General features: G+C 41.8%; 1 protein-coding gene across 1 annotated transcript in view; it reads right to left on the bottom strand.

Moving 5' to 3' along the window:
- Positions 1 to 21,915, bottom strand: part of LOC117260077 (calsyntenin-2-like) — a 373,596-nt gene that overhangs the window by 233,188 nt on the left and 118,493 nt on the right. Inside the window, exon 2 of the mRNA XM_033631954.2 lies at positions 17,462 to 17,584. Coding sequence (XP_033487845.2) covers positions 17,462 to 17,584 — 123 coding nt within the window. The remainder of the gene's footprint in view (positions 1 to 17,461; positions 17,585 to 21,915) is intronic.

Below are 21,915 nucleotides of genomic sequence, written 5' to 3'. Positions count from 1 at the left end.
ACTCCAGAACATTCCCGTATGACAAACGTTTTCTATGTTATAGCCGATTGGGGTCTTTCTGCTCTCTGCAACCTTTTTACACAAATGCAGCAGTCTGACATCTTGAATGGATTCCTTTTCCTCCTCTGATGCCAGACCAAGACCCAGAGCTATAACTCCAAAGGACACAACAAACTTTCCGTTCCCTCAAAAGCGCTGGACAAACATTTCCCAACTGTGAGCCTGCGCTCAGAAGTCTTCCGACTGTCCCAATGACTGTGGCTTTGGGAGCTCGCAGCTTTTCATTGTTGAAAGAAATCAAGAAGTATTTGCATACATCGGTATCTCAGGGCAGACTGTGTGGATTCTATCCATTGAAAGGATATTGCATCCGAGATGAAATACACAGACCTTACTGCTGAGTTTGCCATGACAACAAGAGAAATGAGTTTCACGTAATTAATTCGATTTAGCCTAGCGAGTCCATCTCACTTATTTACACAACAAGATAGGGTTTCTCATAGTGCTGCTGTCATACTAGAACGTGCCAACATGACTGTTTCTGAGTTGTTTCTTTCTTTTGCTTTAAGTGATAAATTTTGAGACTTTTGTAAATGTTGTTTTGGGTGTTCTTAAAACTGTTTTACTTGCGCAAAATGCCTATGGGTGTGTTATTTAAGGTAAGCATAGTTGCACCTTGTGATGAAGAAAAAAAAAGTTTCGAGTTAAAACACCCAAGAGCACAAAAAAAAAAAAAAACAATATGTCAAGAGGACAAAAGGTCGGCTTTGTATATGGCTGATAAAATAATGAGCATGTGATGAAGCAGAAACCTGATAAACATCAGTGTGGTCCCTCTGCCTTGCCCTCTACTTTACCTTTGATGCAGCAAACTTCAGCAACACATGAGTCACTGTGGACATTTAAAGCTCGTAGTGCGGAGGAGACTGTGGTTTGCCACTGCATCTGTTTGCCACAAAAGCTAAGTACCGTGTTGTTCAAAGAGTACCAGAATGATTATGCCTTAAACATTTTATGAGCAGTAAAGCACTTCCCTCTCTTCAGGAATCCACATCTAAGAACATATTATCACCTTTATACATAATGGCACGCAGTGAATCCAGAGATGACTCTGCATGTCATTTAACTATTGTTGTCAGCAATTTCCCTCTGGATAAATATAGTTTTCTTCTCTCTTATCTTAACAAACTGATGTCAGCCACATTATAACACTTCACAGTCAGATGCCGTGCAGGTAAATAGTTGGTGATATGTGGTTTTAACGCCTGCGGCTGGGCTCTGGTACACAGATACCGTGTAAAGTTGAGAAGCGAGGGCAGGCTGGAGCTGACGCAAAGACAAAGAGAGGCAGAAAAGAGAAGACAGACAAAAATGTCTTGTGGCCTGTACGTACAGCCTGCAGTCATTCCTTGTTATGCCTTGCTTCTGTTTCTCACCTGACATATACCTTTACTTGTGCTGTACCTCCTGCTGGTTGTGCCTCCATGACATAAGGCCATAACCGTACAGACGCCTCAGGCAAAGATGGGGAAAAAGAGGGAGATGAATAAAAGGGGAATTTCACACCACACAATGGAAGGAGTTCACTGACGGAGGCTAAAAAAATAAAAAGCCTTCTTCGTTCTCTTTTTATTCTTGGTAATGGAGCATTTTACAACTATGATCCACACCCACGCAGTCCATTTGTCTGGAAGATAAAATTTAAGATCTGCTAAATAGTGAACTGTTTCAACAAACTGAAAGCGAGAGGTGGCGAAGACGGAGGGACCGAGGAGGGGAGGGGAGACAGAAAGCTTGTGCAGAGAAAGCAGAGACCTTAACTGGAACAGGGGATGAAAGTATTAGAAGAGAAAGATAGGAGCGGACAATAAAGGAGGACAGGCATATTGGGGAATAAGCATAGGGGATATGTACAACAATACTGCACGCAAGCAGCTCTTTCTCTCTCTTTTTTTTTACCCCCCCCCCGTACACACACTCCTCCGTGGTCTACGAGTGTAGATCACCACTATCTCCTCCTGAGTTGCACCCCCATTTTATGCTCCAGCGGATGACAATAATTTAAGCCTCCCGATATGCAAATATCCTTAATTGGACTGTCACAAGTTCCCAGGCATCGTCAACTTTACAAAATGACTGAGGCTGGGAGCAGATTGGATTTTGGTCGGCCAATCTTGTACACTTAATTTTCAGTAATTTTGCAAGCGTCTCACCACGGGGTCCTGCGACATGCCACTTACAAGACTATCTATACCAGCTGGAAGAGGTAAAGAAAAAAAAAACTGAAATAAGACAACTCTCTGTCTTGTCATTTTCATTCCCTCCCACATCTCTCTTTCTCTCTCTATACCCAATTACTCCCATCTCAACCAGGCCCTTCAATACTCATGCGACTCATCTTGTTTGTACCTTTTAAAACCTCTATGACTGGGAGGCTGGAGCCAGCAATTTCCCCCCCTGGAGGCTCCTGTTGTTCCCATTCTGTCAGATAACTGTATTTTCTTCTGCACTCAAAAGTCGACCGTGTTTAGAAGAATACGTTTTCTCCGCCTGGCGCAAATCTAATGGCTTTTGTTTTTTATGGACTGGGAGTGCACATGCGTGAGTGAAGTGAGCCACCGCAGGAAAATATCGTAATTCATGAGGATTAATATAATACTCATAATACATGAATATTCCACAGGGTTGTGGCGGCTGTGTTTTCTCTGAGGGAAGAGCAGAGCCTCGTTGAACTGTAGAGGTGTACAGCCAGAAGCATCCATCTGTGTGTGTGTGTGTGTGTGTGTGTGTGTTCAGGGACAGACAGCAAAACCAGCTTGTGCTATATAAACCCTAATGCATTTAATGTATTCTCCTCTTAGGTAAATAACCTTGATGTGCAGCCTCCTGGATATTGTCTGTCATCTGGAGGTGATCCGAGGCTATCAATTATCCCTGATGTTCTCCTTTCATGTTTTTGTATAATCTTTGTTTATTTAGAACATCCTTTGCTTTTTTTTTTTTCATGTTTGCCAGAAGACCATCAATCACCAAGCAAGCGAGTTGGCTGTCAGGTCTGTGTATGCATTTCATTATAACACAGGAAAGAAAATCCCACCTTACGCATAACTTCCACCCCCCTGAGGGCCAATCCATATTAAGTCATATTTGAAAGCAAAAAAAAAAACATTCTCTCCACGTGTCACCAGTTATGAGAGATTGTTAAATCACGTCATAGCGATGGGTTTTTTTTTAAGGTTTTTGCAATTTATCATAATTTCTTAAGTGTTTTTCTTTCTTCTGCAATCATTCTCCTCCCACCTCCACCTATCCACCCACCCAGCCTCCTCTCAGTTAATTGAGTCTTTGATTTACATGCGAGCGAACATGTGGAAATTATATTACCCATGATGACATGAGAAGGAAAGAAGATAAAACACCGGTGCGGGGATAAGAAGCCGAGCCTGATGAGGCTAAAGTGGGCTTCTGACTGCGAGCGTCACCCGCCGTAGACGGGGGTGCATAAAATCCTCCGAATTCCTCATCTCAATTTGAAAAGTGCACGCTATCCATTCAGTGTGAATGAACAGTGGAGTGAGAGAATTCTGCGGTGAACTTGCTGTCAGGTGATTAAGGCCATGAGACGTTTGGTGGAATGATGTTCTAATAACCTCTATGCTCGGAAATACAGAGGGAGGGAGGCCATCCACGATTTAACTACATGGATGTGGGTGAGGGATTAGTATTAAATTTAAAGCTCTGACTGTCTGTTATGTTTCTATCAAAAGGAGATTTTCCTTTGATTCCCACGTTCATTTCTCCACGCTCTCCTGGGTGTTGTTTAATAACGGCAGTTCATTGCTTTTTATATTCGGTGTGACAGACAATTTCTTGCCCTTGTGTGAAGATTGTACCCATTCAATAAAAATCAAGCAAGTGAAAGAGTGAAGGATTAATAAGTTAGTACCAAGGTAAATCAAGGAGCCGAGTGGAAAGTCACTGTGGGTTGCTATGGTGAATGCCTTTTTCCACATTCCCTCACAAAAATCAAAAGCCAGTGTGTGATGCTACATGTCGCTGTAAGACACTACAGAAGTCAGTATTCAGATCTTTTACTTCTGTATAGTAGCAAGACCACTCTATGAAAATACACTTTATGCAACCATTATGCAATAAAATGTTTCCTGTCAGTGTTTTACCATTATATATGCTACATTTACCTGATTGAGACACTGGTTACGTTGCAGATGCAGATTTTACCCATAAATTATAACAAATAGGGGCGCCCAGTAGCTCAGTGGTTAGGGCAGGCGTCCCATGTACAAAGGTATTGACCTCGCCACAGTGGCTACAGGTTTGATTCCAACCTGCAGCCATTTGTGCATGTTATCCCCTCTCTTTCTCCCCCTTTCACACTTAATCTGTCATGTCAAATAAAAAGGAAAAAGCCCCCCAATTAGAATAGGATGCAATATAATTCACTGAACTATCCAGCATAATATTAGAATTTAAAATGCCAAAATGAACTGATGTTGATAGATCTAAGTACATGGTGCCTTGCTTTTATGTTTCACTTTTACATTCACGTTTACTGTATTGCTGTATTAATAGTTTTACTATTAATAGTTTATAGTATAGAGGAAGACTGAAAAAAAGACCATATCACTAAATTCGCCCCTGGAAAACACACCTGAGTCACTGCTACTCGTGGTCAGAAACACAGTTAAAACACAATAAGCAGCAATATTTTTTCCAAAGAGGCCTATTAGTCGCTTGCTTTGACTTCATCACAGTGGTATTCAAATAAAGCAAAGTTTTCAGTTCAAATAAACACAAGAAATTTGTGCTCTAGATAAAGGATCAGCACTCAGTGAATAACCTCCTAAGCCCTATGATAAGCTATTATGGCAAGGCTTCACTATACAGACCAGTGAGCAGTGATAACTAACATGTCTTTGGGGTCATCGGGTGGGAACCTCCTTTCACCAGTGTTTCGTCTAGTTGGTCCCACGACACCTCCAGGAGGCTAGACAGTGATCTCTGGCGTCCCAGAGACACTCCCCTAATGCCAGCTCTCACTGCTCCCCGCACCAACCCAACAACCTCCTTTACCTTACTTAGACATGGCTTTCTCAGCCCAAACAGCACTGCCACCTTTAACAAACCCAGGCTCCGTTTATGCGAGCTCCAGGTCGTGACTGTGCCAATACTACCTTTCCTAGCACATTCACCATACTCTATTTCACATATCATAACTACATACCAGCTAAAGTTAAAGGAGATAGAGAAGATCAACTCACAGGCTTTCTCAGCCCAAACAGCACTACCACCTTCAACAAACTGAAGTGTTCAAACTGCAAAAGACTTACAAAGAATGGACAGAGATTTCTTGCTTTAAACTTAGGTGTTGCATTTTACGGCTGTAAACATTTAAGGTTGAGATAATTTCAACACATTTATATACTGCTGAGTAGGTCAGTCTACAACAGTGCATCATATTCCATGAGACCATCACATCTTTGTAGCATTGCCGTCCTGCAAGAGCCATGTACTTCTAAAAAGTCAGCTTTTCATGAGCTCAGAAAAACAGCCACGTTTCCAGCTTTGTGATGATGCATTTTTCACTGATCCAAGAGGGATTTATGGAGTTTAATTAACTTAATAGGAAGGAGAATTTTCTGAACACTTGATCCTTGGGTTTATCAGAAACAATCAATTCCAAACTTATAAGATTTGGAGACACTTGGTTTTTGCTGGACTGGAAGGGTATGGAAAATTGCAATCTGTAAAGTAGCTAAAGGAGTTGTTGCCTCTGAGATGTAGCAGAGCAGAAGTGTAAAACTGCCTACAATGGAGAGACTCAAGTAAAGAACAAGTACTTCAATATGTACTGAAGTGCAGGACATGAGTTAATGTACTAACATTCCATCACTGGTCTTAACAGATCCGGTCAAAGTTGTTTACAGAGCAGTTTGTCTTATTCTTCACTATTGCATCAGTCTGACCGACACACACACACACACACACACACACACACACACACACACAGTGGCTAAAGCTTGTGTGTCTGCTGGATATCTCTCCAACTCCAAAGAGGAAACAGAAAAACTAGGTGATGGAATGGCAACGGGAGGATAGGTGGTGGGGGGAGCTGTCAAATATCAAAGAGAAAGGGAGGTCCTGTTCAGAAAACAGACAGAAAGAGGACTGGAAGTCAGATGGCATGTATGGAGATCGGACTGGGAGCCAGATCAGAGATAGTGCAATGTAAAACACAAGTATTCAAAGGGAGAGCAGATCTCGAAATATAAGTTGTATATCAAAAGCGCTGTCAAAGCCTTTGAAGCGCAGCAGTGATGTACTGGCAAGTGATGAATGTGATATTGACAAACTGCTTAAACATGGATTGCTCTCACGGAGAGCTGCTTCGAAAGTTGAACTTCAGTGGGAAGTCTTTGGAACAACATCCATCCTCTCTCTATCAGACTGTGACGACTCGGAGCAGACTTTTGGTTCACTTGCTTGTATGTTTGTCTCCCAAGAGGAGCGCCAGTTTGTTGACACTTTAATTGGAGGCCTTGAGTCTAGAATGCTAATTGTCGACGAATATGCCGACGGCAAATGCATATTAACACAACTGCACACCTGAAAATTTGTCATCTTTGTCACTGAACGTGTTCTCTGCACATTGTGCTAATCAGACGTCTCGATCACACACATTACTTCTATTTATTATTCAGAGCGATGTCGTGACAGATGTAGCGAAGCACACCTTATATTGAATGTGTTAAAATAGTTTCACACCTTATGCTGCTGTGATTATAGTATAGTGCTCACTTTTAGCAACATTAATCAGATTTACTGGTCCCACCTCTGTGGAAATCACATTCTGCATTAATTAACAGAATAGAGGTGTACAGTATCTCACAGATGCACGGATACAGTGTACTATTGTGACAATGACCCCCTTAAAACAGAAAATGTCACTGTTCTCCTCGAACATAAAGAGCAGGCTCAATATTGTTAGCATGCCTCTTATTTTTTGTAAGTCAACAGTTATTTCACGATTTAGCAAAACTACAAAATAATTCTTTCGGCTGTTATCTGGTAACGTTTATTACAAACTAGTGGCTGTACAGTTGTTCAAAGATGGTTTGTTGCAGACAATAAAGTCATGTTTTATCATTTAGACCAGGGGTCGGCAATCTTTAAGACCAAAAGAGCCATTTTAGCCTAATTTTTGAAAATAATAATAATCTGCTTGGAGCCGCAATACATATTTGTTATTTATAATAAAGGTAGCACAGTACAGTTTGTCTAAATTAGCCTATTATCATTACTTATAGTTCCAAATGAGCATTCATTAATATTTTTTAAAATGTTGTTGATACTCTCCAGTGGGCTATTTATGATTATTAACTTTGCAGCTTTGGCACTGAAAGCAAACAAATCTGTCCAAGCGCTATTAAATTCTTGATTTTCCTCTTAGAATTTTTCTTTTTTGGATTTTAAATCTGTAGCTAGCCTGGCTAGGGTCGATCAAAACCCTCCACCGCTATTAAGGTTTACCAAAATTTAGGAAAAGGCGCCAGGCTGTTGATGTATTACGCACATTTTAGTTGTTGGAATGTTTTAACATTTTTATTGACTGTAGGCTACACATTTTTAAGCCTGGAAAATGTAAGAATCACATTCGGCCGACAACAATGATGAATGAAAATTAAGATGATAAAAATAATTATTATTCTTTTCCATATAATTTTTCACAAACCCACAATGAGCCGCTGGAGAAGAGCTAAAGAGCCACATGTGGCTCCAGAGCTACAGGTTGCCTACCCCTGATTAGGACATAAAAGGATGGTTACAACTGTGTCCTATATACGAAACTACAATCAACAAACTAGCTAGCATGATGTTCTAGTCATGTACATTGTTTCTACATAACAGTCAAGTACTGACCAACAGCTAACATTCGCAGAATCAAAGGAGATGATATCATAACCCTAGCTGTATCAGCACAGGCTCCGCCCTCTACTGGACTCCTCGGGAAATATGAATACGAATTCAGGTAGGCATGTCCTGATTTACTGGCTATGTTTATGCAAATTTCAGTGAGCGAATGCATGGTCATGATTGGAGGAGAGTATTACCCACAGAGTCCAGTGGAGGCTGTGCAAATACAACTAGGGCTACAATATAATAACCTTTGTTCTATCTCACACATGCTCCAGACTCCGCTGAACTCTGTGAGTTCAAATTTTGGAACACAGCAGTGTGCACCACCTGTCATGTGACAAGGAACAACCAATCACAGCCGACAGATATCTTTCCCTTTTCTGTAAGTATCAGTCTGTGATAAATATGGAAAAGTTGATCATTTTGGTGCAGGGCTACCCAGAGCTTTACATCTGTCCCACAGACAATATGCCCACACACTTATAAACAATTAGCTTAGCAACCGCAGACGGAACATGCCGCTGCGCTCTTGAAAGCTGGCACAAACAAAGCCCCAAAAGTAGCTTCCAGCACGCAACGTGGTTAAAGATGCTACATGTGCACAGCCCTACGTGGTCAAATCTGTTTGTAGTGTCAACAAAGTCACAATATATTCGCTGAATAGCAGAATTCCAGAGTCAACAGAAGCAAACGTACCCACCTCAGCCATGGAGCCTCACAAATCAGTGTCTGATTTAAATAGCAGTGATTGCTCATGTATGAAAGCAACCTCGTCACTCAAGCATCCCTGCCTCTCAGTATGACAAGGAGGTAGTTGACTGGAAATTTGGCTAAATGGCATTCAAGAGAACTTAAATTGTGTTGCTTTCCGCTTCCTTTTGAAAGAACAAAGGAGTGAGTCGCAGCGCTAACTCCGCTTGCCCCCCCCTCTGCCAGCTCTGTAACTCATCAAAAGACAAAAAGCTAAAAGCCTAGAAAAAAAAAATCTCATTACAAAGACTATTTCCCTCATCTGTGTGGTTCAGTGAGGAAGCAGATTGCATTTCAGTACTTCATTAATAAATGAGTATGTGAACAATGGCAGAGTGATGGCTCCATTGTCTTGAAGCCAAAGTCTGAGGCACTCTGAAGGCCAGAAGCAAGATAGTCATTATGCTGCCTGTGCTTTTCAGCTCAAAAGTCCGCGGGAACAAGCTTGCATGAATAACAGTATCACCGACTAACACTGTGCTTGAGTTTGACTTTGCTGTGTTAGCATTAAAGTCCTCACCTTGGACAAACTTTGCTCTGTCCATCTGTTTCGTATCAGCCCTTCATATGAGTCAAAAATAGATCTAATTAGATAGAACCTTTTCGGGAAGAAAGAAATGTCATCTGTGGCAAAATCATGTGCCTGCCGTGGACAGTGTTGTGTCTCTGGGAGGATAAAGGGCGCCACTACCAACCCCTGAATGCACTGGAGCTGGATGAAATCTGACAGGTGGAAATTATTTGAGAAAAATGAAAAAAGAGCACGATTGCAGAGGAGGGAGGCAAGAACGCGAGGGCTTGTTCCAGGTCAAAATACAAGCAAAATGACTAAAAGAGGAAGGAGGAACTGAATTGCGGAGGGAGGTAAGCCTGAACAGAAAGCACAGGCAGATTAAAGGCGTCTGACAGCCTTGTTGTGGAAAGGACTATCTCGCCACAAAATTATTTCAATCTGTTACTTTTTAATCAGGTTTTAAGCAACAGCTTTGAAGTTGGGGATTTTGAGGGAATTGACACAGCGGCACCTGCTGAGAAAAAAAAAAAGTATTTTAAAAAAAAAAACATAAAAAAAAGTGTTGCCTTATTAAAAGCAGCCCCCTGGCCCCTCCAAATGTTCATTCAGCTCATGAAATGAGCTTTAAAAGGCACAAAGGCTCTCTCATCAGACAGCGTCTTCTTTAACTTCACATCTATATTTTTCAATCACGATAGGCTCGGATAAAAGTGAGTTGTAGATTCCATTTATACAGTTTGACAGAAGATGATTTCATTTTAGACTCCACATTTAAGAGATCACCACAGGGCTTTTTGCATAATGTGTGACATTTTTACTCATGGAAATGATCAAACTGTAGGATACTGAGCTTAAACACAGTGACGGCTTAACTGAAGCAGGTGGCCGACTCAAGTAGCTGCAACAGGAATCATAGGGGAGACCGGGGACGGATGTAACATGGGATAGCTGTAACAAATTGAGTTATGTGTTAGTTCAGGCAGGATGCGGTGTCAAGCTCAGCTCACATCCCAGCTACATCAGCTGATCTCAAGCTGGTGGAGCAGCTGATTGATGTAAGGGAGTCAGCTGATAGATTACATGATTCCTTTCTATGCAACCAGCTGGTGAATCTCATTCAGGGTGCCTTAAACTGCTCTGGCCTGCCTACTGTTGCTGCTTCCTCTGCAAGCTGCTTTGCAAGCTGCTTCCACCCCAGCGCCTCCTGACTTATCAATGTCATTTCTGTTTGTCACTGATGTTCTGTTCTGTTCCTGCACATGGAAGGGCAGGAAGACAAAAATACAAGAGGTTGCAGTGCGGTTATATCAATAAAAATATCTGAATAATAAGCATTAGTCACAGGACTTCAGATAAGTACAAAAAACTAACTTTAAGATAATAAAGTATGTTTTTACTTCATTTATTTTTGTTATAGCAAGGCCTGTGTTGTAATTAAATTCATCAAACTTAAATCATGTTTATTATTATGTGTCTAGATACTTTTTCATTCAAGTCATTAGTGCTAATGTTTTAGCTGTTAGCTGTATGGTAAGCTAGTGTGTGGCAACAAGAATATGGGTTAGTTTTAACAATGTGAACAAAAATCGAATAGACCAACCCCAAGCAAAAATGTAATATAGGCTACTTGGTTCACCCAGTTATGTTAAAAAGTCATTTAAAAAACTGAATGAAAAGCTTTCAGTGTCTTATGTTTTTGTCATAATTCTTATTTCATAATGTTACATTTCACCCCAGGCCAGTGTCGGCCTGTGACATAGGCAGTGTAGGTGAATGCTAACGGCTCCGTCACCCATAGGGTGCACCACAACATGTTTATCCTTTATTATTTTTACTAATACTATTATTACTATCATTTTGAAATATTACATAAGGCCACAACAACATAGAGTCCCTGCCGCCACCTTGGCCCCTCCCCAGCTTGTTACACTTGACCTGCTCTCTGGGGGAGATGGGCGAGTTATCCGACGTCACATGGACCCTGAAACATGCTGTATGTTATCATGTCACGACAAAAGCTCTCTGGTGCTCACTCAACTACCACTACACTACTGAGAGGAGTGGATGTTAATAGAAAGCAAATGTAAAAAAAAAAAGAAAAATCTGTATCTTGATGGCCGCAACGAACAGCTCACAGAGGTTATATTGATTTACATTGTGAAGCTTTCAAGCTCTGCTCAGCAAGAATTTGTATTAGAGAAAGTTAAATTATAACATTCTCATGAGGTGTTCACTGTAATCTGTAATGTAGCTTTTGGTGAGAAACTTGAATAAATCAGCTGTTTGAAGGGGAAATTTGTTGATGTTTTGGGAGTGGGAATTATGATGTATCATATATGATAAAAACACTTTTTTGTTCATGTCATTTAAAGGTGTTTTTCATGTGAAAGAAGGTTACTTCAAAGGTTTTTTAATAAGTGTGTAAGATTGAATTTGTGCTAATTAATTTCTTATAGCGTAGATTTCCCTGGCACAAAAGAAGAATAAAAAACAAAAGAACGACAAATAAAATATTGGTATCTGCTATTTGAGAAATTGTCACTTTAAACACTGGTATTAGTATCGGCCCAGAATTTGTACAGTTTATTATTATTTTACAATGTTATATATTTTATTGGTTACTAGTCTGAACAAGTTAATTTGTTATTCTTTTTTATTGATTATTAATTTATATGATTATAATATTATATTTATATGTTACTGAAAGCAAATCAGCCCACATATTTTATCTTTTTTTTTTATTGTTAGCTAGCTAGGTTGTTTATTTGCATTTGGTAATAAACATGTCGTACTTTGACTGTTTGACCGCCAGAGCTTAACACGTGTAAACATGCTGGCTTTAAACTGTCCCATTAAAATAATTTTGATTTGTCCTGTCAACACGTGCACGTTTTAAAACTTACTTAAAAGCACTTGTCCCATTATTTTCTCTTTTACAAACAGAGACATTAACTCCGGCTCTAACCTTTATCTTCTCTACTCATGATGCTATTTATCTCACTTCCACACATTTATCTCGTCTGTGAGCCACACAACATATTTCACCTTTTCAAACAAACCCTTCTCACTCCTCTCTTGTTAATAAACACATTGCAGTGTTCATGCTTCTCCACCTACACACCGTGCTGAGCTCACTGCTACCGTGCTAATGAGATACTTTTCATAATTAGCTCGAGATCTGTTTCCCAATCAGACAGGCAGTGAGAGGCTAATTAATCACAGCACATTAGCCAGCCTGTATGTTTACTCATATCTGTTTACCTTGCTTTATGGCAGTGAATGACGATATGATATCGCCCAGTGTTTTTGGCGTAATGGGAAGGTGTTTGATTCTCTGAAGAACGCCAAGGTCAGAGATAATTGATTTTTAGCAATGCCTAGAGAGGTACAGTTGGTAATGCAGTAAAATTAGAATTCAGAGACATTGTTTGTTCAGACATCAGATGAGACGACATGAACGGGCTGATTCCTGCCGTCAGCCCGACTTCTTATTTGCAGTGAATGATTGCAGAACACAGATAGAAATAAAAAGTTAATCCTCTGTTATTCGGAGTTTGAGAAAAGGCAAACTGTCTGTGACACACCAGAGGCAACATAAAGGGTGAAACATAGGTCTTATGAACCTGTCTAAGCTGCCAGCGCTGTTGACTGAGCAGCATGCATACGTGGGTCACTGGTGAGACATTAGCTGTGCGTTCAAGCAAACGCCACAGGGCTCCAGCGACCAGTAAAAGTAAAGGATTGACACATGAATATATGATGTGGCGTGACACCCATGCCACAAGAAAATGCGTGGGTGTCAGGGTGTGTGTGTGCCGGCAATAGAAAACCAGGAGTGACTGACAGCTGGCTAACCTGTGTCAAATAACGCCGCTCGGCACAGCTTTTGCCCATTAACCTTGTTAACCCGGCACTTTAGAAGCCTAGTCAGTGCAGTGGTGGCAGTCTCCTAAAAAAGCCACTTCAGTTTAATAACCTAATGGACCACTGAGCTGGTCGCACTTATTATCCACCGCTGTGAAGTTCAGAGTACACTTGAAAAGGCAGCAAAGGGAATATTTCAGAATGTATTTTGCATACATACATCAATAATGTTTAGCTGCTGCTGTCAACCACAGTTAGCACAACCGAATAACTTTAAATTTACATATAGTAAATCCTCAGCATTACATTACTTTGGCAGACACTCATGTCCAATTTGACGCACAACACTTAAACACACCAGCCTTACCTTAACGTATGATTTGCGGATACCTCGCACTACTATCTGAGCTACAGCCGTCTCTCATGGATACCTTTGAATTTGTCTCCACCGCATTAAACCTCCCTTGAGTGTTGCAGTTAATCCATTAATCACATCTAAGCAGATGCAAATGAATCCTTTAATACTTGTTCATAGCTTCCATCAAGACAACTGCTGTGGCTTTTTTTTTTAAACTCTGTGGCAAACCAAGCTGATAGAGATGCATTCTGGATGGCACCACAGCACCGCACTAAGTCCAAAATAACCCTCCGAAATGACACCTTTGATTAAAAAGTACATATACAGTATATACCAGCCCACGGTAGGGTTGGGTAATATGGCGGTATATAACATGCAACTGTATAAATGTGTCCACAGGCAGAAATTTGGCGATACCATTTCTAATGCAGGAGCTATTCTGGATAGGCTGTGTAGCAAAGCAGGGCTGGATTCTCACGTAATCTCTTGAATCTTGCATGATCTCTTAAATCCAGCTCCAGCAAGGTAACTCGATTTGAGGAGACATGAAGGAGAGTGAAATTGTAAATAGGCCTACAGAAACCTGTATTTTTTTATATGGAGGTTCCAAACAAGGAAGAAAATAATAAAATATGATGCAGTACAACATAGTTATTTAAAACCACTTCTTAATTGAATTGACAGAACAATTACTGCATCCTGATACTTGTACCATGATGAAACTACATATACCATGATAGAAAATCTTGGCCATATTGCACTCCTACTCCAGGCCAGTGTGCCTTGGTATTGCGTCCATATTGGACAATTCTCGCATCGGCATTTATGGCCAATGCCAACGGTCAAAGGAGGCAGTAGTGTGTCCTTTACATGTACGTAGAGTGGCGAAAAGTAAAGTATACAAACTACTCATATGCATGTCGACAGAACATGTCAGAAGGTAAAATTGTCCATGGTTTTTCCAATAGCCTATCTCAAAAAGTGAAGCACTCACTGCGACAGGCAGCTTGTTGGTTTTGGAAACTATTGTTGGAGTGATGATGGGGGAGTGGGTTTCAGACTCTGACCTTTCAACAAGCACTTTGGTTGGAGTGTACTGATGTCTTAAGGGTGTGGAGGATCGATACCAGACACCACCATCAGAAAACTACACGTAAGTGAACTTTTTTTTGAAATCATAACCATGAACTTTGAATAGTTGTAGCTAGCGATGCACAATAATATCGGCACGTCATCCATATCAGCTTATATTGGCTTTTAAAGGAAATATCTCGGAATTGGCCAACATGCTAATAATATCGGTACATCATCAGTATCAGTCAATATCCGCTTTAAAATTTACTACCAGAATCGGCTAACATGCTTTTTCTTACACTTTCTGCACAATGAATGAATATCACGTACATTGACAAGCATTGTATTTCATGTCTCCATCTGCTAGTGGACCATCACGATAAGAGTATGCATGCATAATATGATGTTAATTCCACTGCAGAAGAGACTGATCGCTAAAATTAGGTGGGGGAAAAAGTGGATGTACGTATTGATATCGGTATCAGTTATCGGTCAAATGAGTTGTTACATAGCAAAAAATCCAATATTGTGCATCCCTAGTCTTAACCAAGTTTTATGACTACTGCAGGGTTAATGTAGCAACAATTAATTTTGATAAATACTAGCAATGACTGTTCATAAACCTTACTATTAAACTTAATCTGGGGTTTTGCACAAATCCCCAATATTGACATTCTATCTGGTGTCAGTGCTTTTTCAGTAACACATACAGCCTAGGTATACCAAGTTGAGGAATCACTTACTTTCTCAACAACATCACTTCATGTAAAGCTGTCACAGGAATGGAGAAATTCAAGTTGACGACTGACTGATTTTGTGTTGGCACTTGTCAGCTATTAAGATTATGTGTTCTGAGACACCAGACACGAATATATGCTCCAGATGAGTTCCGCTCGTACACATGTGTAACTCAGTTCATGAATAAAAAGTAGGCAGGAAGCTTGTGATGTGTGTTTCCTTGATATCGCTATATGTAGCTTTTAACTATATCATCAACCCTATTGTATTTTCTTCGTGTCTTAGGGTGCGAACAAGACCCCTGCACTTTGTCAGACACAGCCATGCATAAAACAATAGGTCTATCTATACCAGCGCATTTCACTCTTCCTGACATGCTGTCTGTGTGATTTTGAGGCTTGTAGCTGCAGTGATGGCTGATGTCAGTCTTCGCCAGCTTTCAGGCACAGCAGTGCCACTTTTCCTGTTGTTCCAGCCCAGTGAGTGTGGTGACTGTTGCACCCTGGTCGGCAGTCCGAGAGAATTACTGGACAGCTTTAGAGTGATAGAAAAGACTAGCAGGGAGACACTGTGGCTGTGTTGTCTTATCGGTATTTTCCTATTGAATTAAAGCTGTGAGGTTCTTTTCGGGAGGTACAGATGGGAAAGTCATGTTTTTAAATGACACACTAACATCTATTCTCAATTCAAAGTGTTTGCTTGGTGTAGATGTATAAACGAAACATAATTACACCTTTGAAATGAGCACTGTGTGTCACACACGGTGTGAATGTACTGAAGCAGGTGGTGATTTTATGAGCTTATAAATGAAAGTGTTTTCTGTGTATTGCAGTTCTTGCCATCACCGATCCAGCAGCATGATCACAGTCAGTCAGTCGGTGTGTGTCTGTGTCTTAGATGTACTTTAATTAAAACCTGGCTGGCCAAATTAATGAGCCTGAACCGGTACCTGTGCACTTTGGTGCCACTCCGCCCCAGCAATTTGTTGGAAGACGGCAAGATTACTGGATAACTGTCTCTGCCTTGAACTGTGTCTGCCTGGTTGGACATCACTACTTAAAGAGGTAGAGAAAAAAAGGGTGACTGCTGCAGTGTGTGTGTGGGTTTGTTGGGGTAGCTCAAAGGTGCACAGGGAGGGAGGTAAGATACAAAAAAAAATATGTGGGAGGTGGTGATGAGAGGAAACAAGAGAAAAGTGAGAACTGATAGAAATAGCATGGAAAAAAGAGGGCGAGTGCTGTGAGACAGACTGGTGATGTTAATGTTCTTGTTTATTAATAATTTAGCGCGAAATCTGTCTCAGTACCCTCACATATGAAATCCAGGAATGCCCTTGCGCTCTGCCCACTGTGTGTGTGTGCATGTGTGTACTTTGCCGTTGTGTGGCTGTCAGTCTGTGGAGAGCCAGAGGACATATGCTGGTCAGCCAGCTACCCTCCCTACTGTCTCATCATTTCCTCTCTTTCTCCCTGTAGGGTGGCCATTACAGTGAGCCCCCTCAGGCCATGCCACAGTACATGCACACACTGTACCAAACAATGGGAAAATGTTTTAGTAAGCATATACACATGCACGATTACACACGCACACAAACACACCCTCTTCATCCATCCATCCAGCCCAGCTCGAGGGCCTTGGTGAGTGGGCTCCAGCCCCGCATGGCAGCCCCATGCAAGGGCCTTGGCCACATTAGCACCCTGGCGGGAGATAGGCTGGCTGGGCTCACCAACAGCCTGCAGCTAACGTCCTCCCACAAGAGCTGGCACCCTTTAGAGGAGCTGGAATGGTCACAAAGTGGGAAGAATCTAATCCGGTTTGACTCTTTTTTTTTTTTGTTTTGTTTTTTTAGTGTCCTCAGCCACCATGGGGCTTATTTAGGCCACTTTCCACCCTAAATAAATATGAAATATGAGTCCTGTATATGATGTGTGCTCACTTGGAATTATTGGATTAAATGGTTGCAGGGTTAACACTAAAAAAAAAAAAAGCTGTGATGCAGCAGTTATAGTACACGAAGCCAATTTAAGCCCCTTCACAGTGATATCACATGACAGCTTTATATGGTTTATATCCTTAGTGTAAGTATATCCTGCAGCTATGCTTCCCTGTGCGGATTAACACCTGAGTCATTGCTGACTGCCTCCATTTGGTCTGAGTTAGCCCGCCTTCACCCCTGCTGCTTTGATCACCCTCCAGTTGACAGCCATTAGGGTTGAAATGTACCGTACCTGCGTAGGGGATGGGAGCGTCTTTGTCCAGGGCCACCAGAGGAGGATCCAGCAGAACGATGTCAGTGTTCTCAGTGATCACCCCATGGTACGATGTCTCAATCCACGGCTTGTGTTTGTTCACTGTGGAGACAGGAAGCAAAGTGCGAGACGTCAGTGAAATCCTTCTGCTACCAGCCTTAACACGCCGAGATATACATCTTCAATTTTCCTTCACCTGAGAAACTGTCCACAGATAAACTATGTAACTTTGACAGACACACACAGACGAATAAAGTGTACTGCAGCGGGAATACACACACTGCATTTTTTATTCTGATCTTGCCAAAGCTCCTACAGCCTTAGTTTCTACAGAACATTCTAATTTTACTAATCTCCCCCGCAACCTCCTTTCTCTCTTTTGTTCTTTCTTTCCTTCAGACATTCCCTGCAGGTTTCAAAGCACAGTGCCATGCTTGATCAATGACCACCACTGTGCTGCCAGCTGAAAACTGTATCCAAGGCCAAGTCAAAACAAAGTTCATGAGCTGAGGGCCTGATTAAGGGCCATAATTGAGTAACGGCCCCCTGGGCTGTGTGCGGCACGGTGCCGACCCACTTGCTATTTGTTTACCATCTTATGGTCAAAAGGAAAAGAAGAAAAAAGGGGGTGAGGAAAAGAACTGGAACCCTCAAGTCCTCCTCAGTGCTTTTTAGCTGGGCCAAAAAAAGGCAGAAATTACATTTTTTCTGCTTCACGTTCAAGTTCATGGACAGAAAATGACACAAAGCAATGCTGTAATTTGAGTCCCCTGAGAAACATCGCTCAAGAAAAAGTGGTTTAATGGCAAATAAAGCGCATAAGCAACAATTATTTTCCATTCAGCAAGAAAGCAAACCAAAGAAAGTGGACTTTCTAAGTGCTAATGAAGTAATCATTGCAGACCACTTCAATTATTCACTGAATGTCGGCAAAAGCCACTTGGCAGTGCTAAAATGTGTGCTTTCCAAACAACCTCAGACAGACACATTTTGCCAACATCTTACTCTATATTGTGAATACACAAAGAAGACTTCAAATCTGATTCAACAGCACTCCAACCAGGGGTACTTGTACCCCGGGGGGTACTTTTGCTGTTGCCGGGGGGGTGTGGAGCAAATTCTGATTTGATTGAAAATATAAATCAACAAAGTTGGGTTTAGGAGGAAAATAAACATCCAAACAGAATCATTTGATGTGTTGTATGCTGATCTTTAGTATATTTATAGTCACAATAATCACCAAATTTTATCTCACACAGGCTTCGCCCTCCAAAGGGCTCTAGGGGTAATACTCTTCTCCAATCATGAGCATGCATTCGTCCTCTAAATATGCATAAACATAGCCAGCCAATCAGGACACGCCTACTCAAATATGTGCGGAGCCTTATAAGCAGTACATGACACTGTGTGCCACCCTGTTCTCTTCAGCGATGGCAATTAGCCCCCTGATCAGTTGCATCTGACTCCGCTCTGGGCATGATGCAGCCACATGTTCCAGTGCTCTGGGTGTCCTGGTAAATGTGCAGTTCAGGGTGTCTATTGCTTGTCTTTCTACCACAGCAGGGTAAGGCCATGACTCCACCCAGTTTGGTTGCCTATCATTGTCGGCTGGGGCCCCTTACTTGTTAACTGCAGCAGCATGGGTTGTAAAGCAATGGGCAGGCTACGATGGCTAACCTTTAGCCACTCAGAATCGGTGTGGCTGGATCGATGTTATGCCACAATAGGCCGTTCATCTATCAGGCTCCACCCACTGCACTGATAGAGTCCAGTAGAGAGCGGAGCCTGTGTGCAATAGAATGAAGGTTACGATATTGTAACCCTAGTTCTATTAGCACAAGCAGAGCCCTCTTCTTAGGAGCCCTGTTGTTCCTATGCCACTTGCTGAAGAGGGTGTAGGAAGGTGGATAGCGTCATGTACTGCCTTATGTACTGTGGGCTCCTTACATATTCAGGTAGGCACATCCTGATTGGTCAGCTATGTTTATGCAATTTCAGTGGGCGAATGTGTGCTTGTGATTGGAGGAGAGTATTACCCATAGAGTCCAGTAGGGGGCGTTGTCTGTGCTAAAAGAACTAGGGTTGCAATATCCTCCTGAGACCCTGTGTCCTTATATGAGGACATCACATTTTGGGTTTTCTTGACCTTATACTTCATTCTACTTAACTTAGACATTTGATGCCATCTAGTGGTAGTAAGAGCACAATACACTAGTCCATGTAAAAACAAGATGGCAGCCATTTCTGCCAAGTCATTGTACAGCCGATCCCGACACAAAAATGGACAAGGTCCAACACCTGATGACATTTTATGATTGAAACTTGTTTATTTATGATTAATAATGTCTGTAGTTTGATGTGGCAACAAATTTGACCAATTTTAGGAACAGTAACAAGCTAAGACACTGTGAGTTTGGAAGTACTCGTTTGAAGACTTTGGGACTTTGGTATCATCTTATTTGAGGACATTGGGACTTAACTATCATTGACAATGTTTAGTTTTTTACACTTATCAGGTCCTACTGATCCCAAATAGCTCAGAGAAATTGAAAATGTATACCAAACAAAAGTTACATAGGGACATTGTAACCTTTGTGCCAGCTAAGGTAGATTGAGTGCACATGTTTTGCTACTGAGGATGCATGAAAACTAGCTAAAAGCTTGCAGAAAAGTATAAATAGTTTGGTAAAAGTAATGCCTACATAGGTTAAGTAGGTGACTATGACAATAAACTAATCTCTGATGTGCTCCTTTTCCGTTTATGTTTTGTTTCCTAGAGAAACTTTTGGCAGTTAGTACTGCACATCAGAACACACTGTAACCATACCAGAATGCTTGCAAAGATACAAAACAAAGGACCAAACTTGATTGATTTGAGCACAAGTTGTGTAATTATGTTTTTGAGGACTCTGGGTAGCCAGAAGAAGCTAATGAGACCTGGGGAAAACATGCTTACACTACAGGGATGCATATTCATGAGTGTCAGCCCAGAAAGCATGGCTAACGGCCCCGATACAGTCAGAGGAGATCATTTACAGGGGCAGAGAGATGGGAACACATTAGTCTATTAGGGCGTGATAAATATGCATGAGTTTGCTACAACAGTGAGGGGTAAAATGATACTGGATTACAACTTTAAATGTCATTTTGGGAATGGATAGCTCGCTGATGCTGCTGTGCAGGAATTTCAAAGGGACATGTGATTTCTATTGGTCATGCCCGTCACTGTCAAAGCTACCACAAAGAGAGACTAACGTGTATTTTGTGTAATGTGTGATGCAGGCACAGACAAATTAGCACACTGGTACTGTATTTGTCAGATCTGTTTCTGGAATTAAACAATCACATTTATGCAGATCACCTTCTCCTTCAGCAAGTGTGCTATCAGAAGACAAAAATAGAAAGTGAGAAATTTGGAAGCAGATGAAAAAAGCTAATCTCCTTCTCCGACTTGGGACAAGTGCATAACCCCAATAAATGTGTAATACAGGCTATAGCACTATTTGAGCACAATACGTGACAGCTAATGAGGAGTCTGGAGAAATGAAGGGGCTCGTCTTCAACTTCATATACAGTTCTCTCACAGCTTAGGAGCCCTCTTGACCTTTAAATCCTTGATGTCGAGGTTTGTGCCGCTCACCGCGACTACTTAGCATTGTCAGGCTGACCTAAATGTTCTTTTATCAGCATTGCCGAAATGTTCCGTTGTGGGAGCACTGAGCGATCCAGCCGCAGTGCTACTGTGTGATACAGCGGTGAAAACGGGGGCTTTCACTCGTCATGAGATACGCAGCGCATAAAACGCAAGTGGCAGCCAACAGAACATCACAATTCAGTGTGATGGTATCTCCGCACAGGTGACCTTTGTGATACCACAGGACGACAAGATGGAGTGCATCTTTCCATCAGTCAGCCTGGCCTAGCTGCGCTGCTGCTGCGGGTTAATGATGTCTCAAAGCCTCGGCGCTTTCTCTGTGTGTGTGGGATGGAATGGTTTTTCACCAAGAATGATGAGGGCATTAAAGGAGCGTCCACCTCCAGTAATCGCAGCGCTGTCTCGATGGGGTGCCACCTACATGTCAACCCCACCCCCCCCCTCCCAACCTACATCTGCAGCACATCTGATCACCGTTGAGAAATACAACGCTGTCTTAGTCGAATGGGGTCCATGTACTGACAGCTTGAGACATGCCCCTGAGTCATTAACACAAAATGGATGGATACGCTCCTCTCCTCTTGAAAATAATGCAGGCTATCAGAGGTTGAAGAAGGGTGGAGGGGAGCACGGGGGGGGGGGGGGGGGCGGAGAAATGAACAAGCCCGACCATCAGTTCCAGAGATTCCCAGAGGAAACATTGCAGCTGCTTACCACGATCGAACCCACGGCGGCGAGCACTAATGCCTTGACACTAAGTGATTAGCTACATACTCCT

Source organism: Epinephelus lanceolatus, chromosome 4, assembly GCF_041903045.1.
Source record: "Epinephelus lanceolatus isolate andai-2023 chromosome 4, ASM4190304v1, whole genome shotgun sequence".
NCBI lineage: Eukaryota > Metazoa > Chordata > Actinopteri > Perciformes > Serranidae > Epinephelus > Epinephelus lanceolatus.
This window is presented reverse-complemented; position numbering and strand designations above follow the sequence as displayed.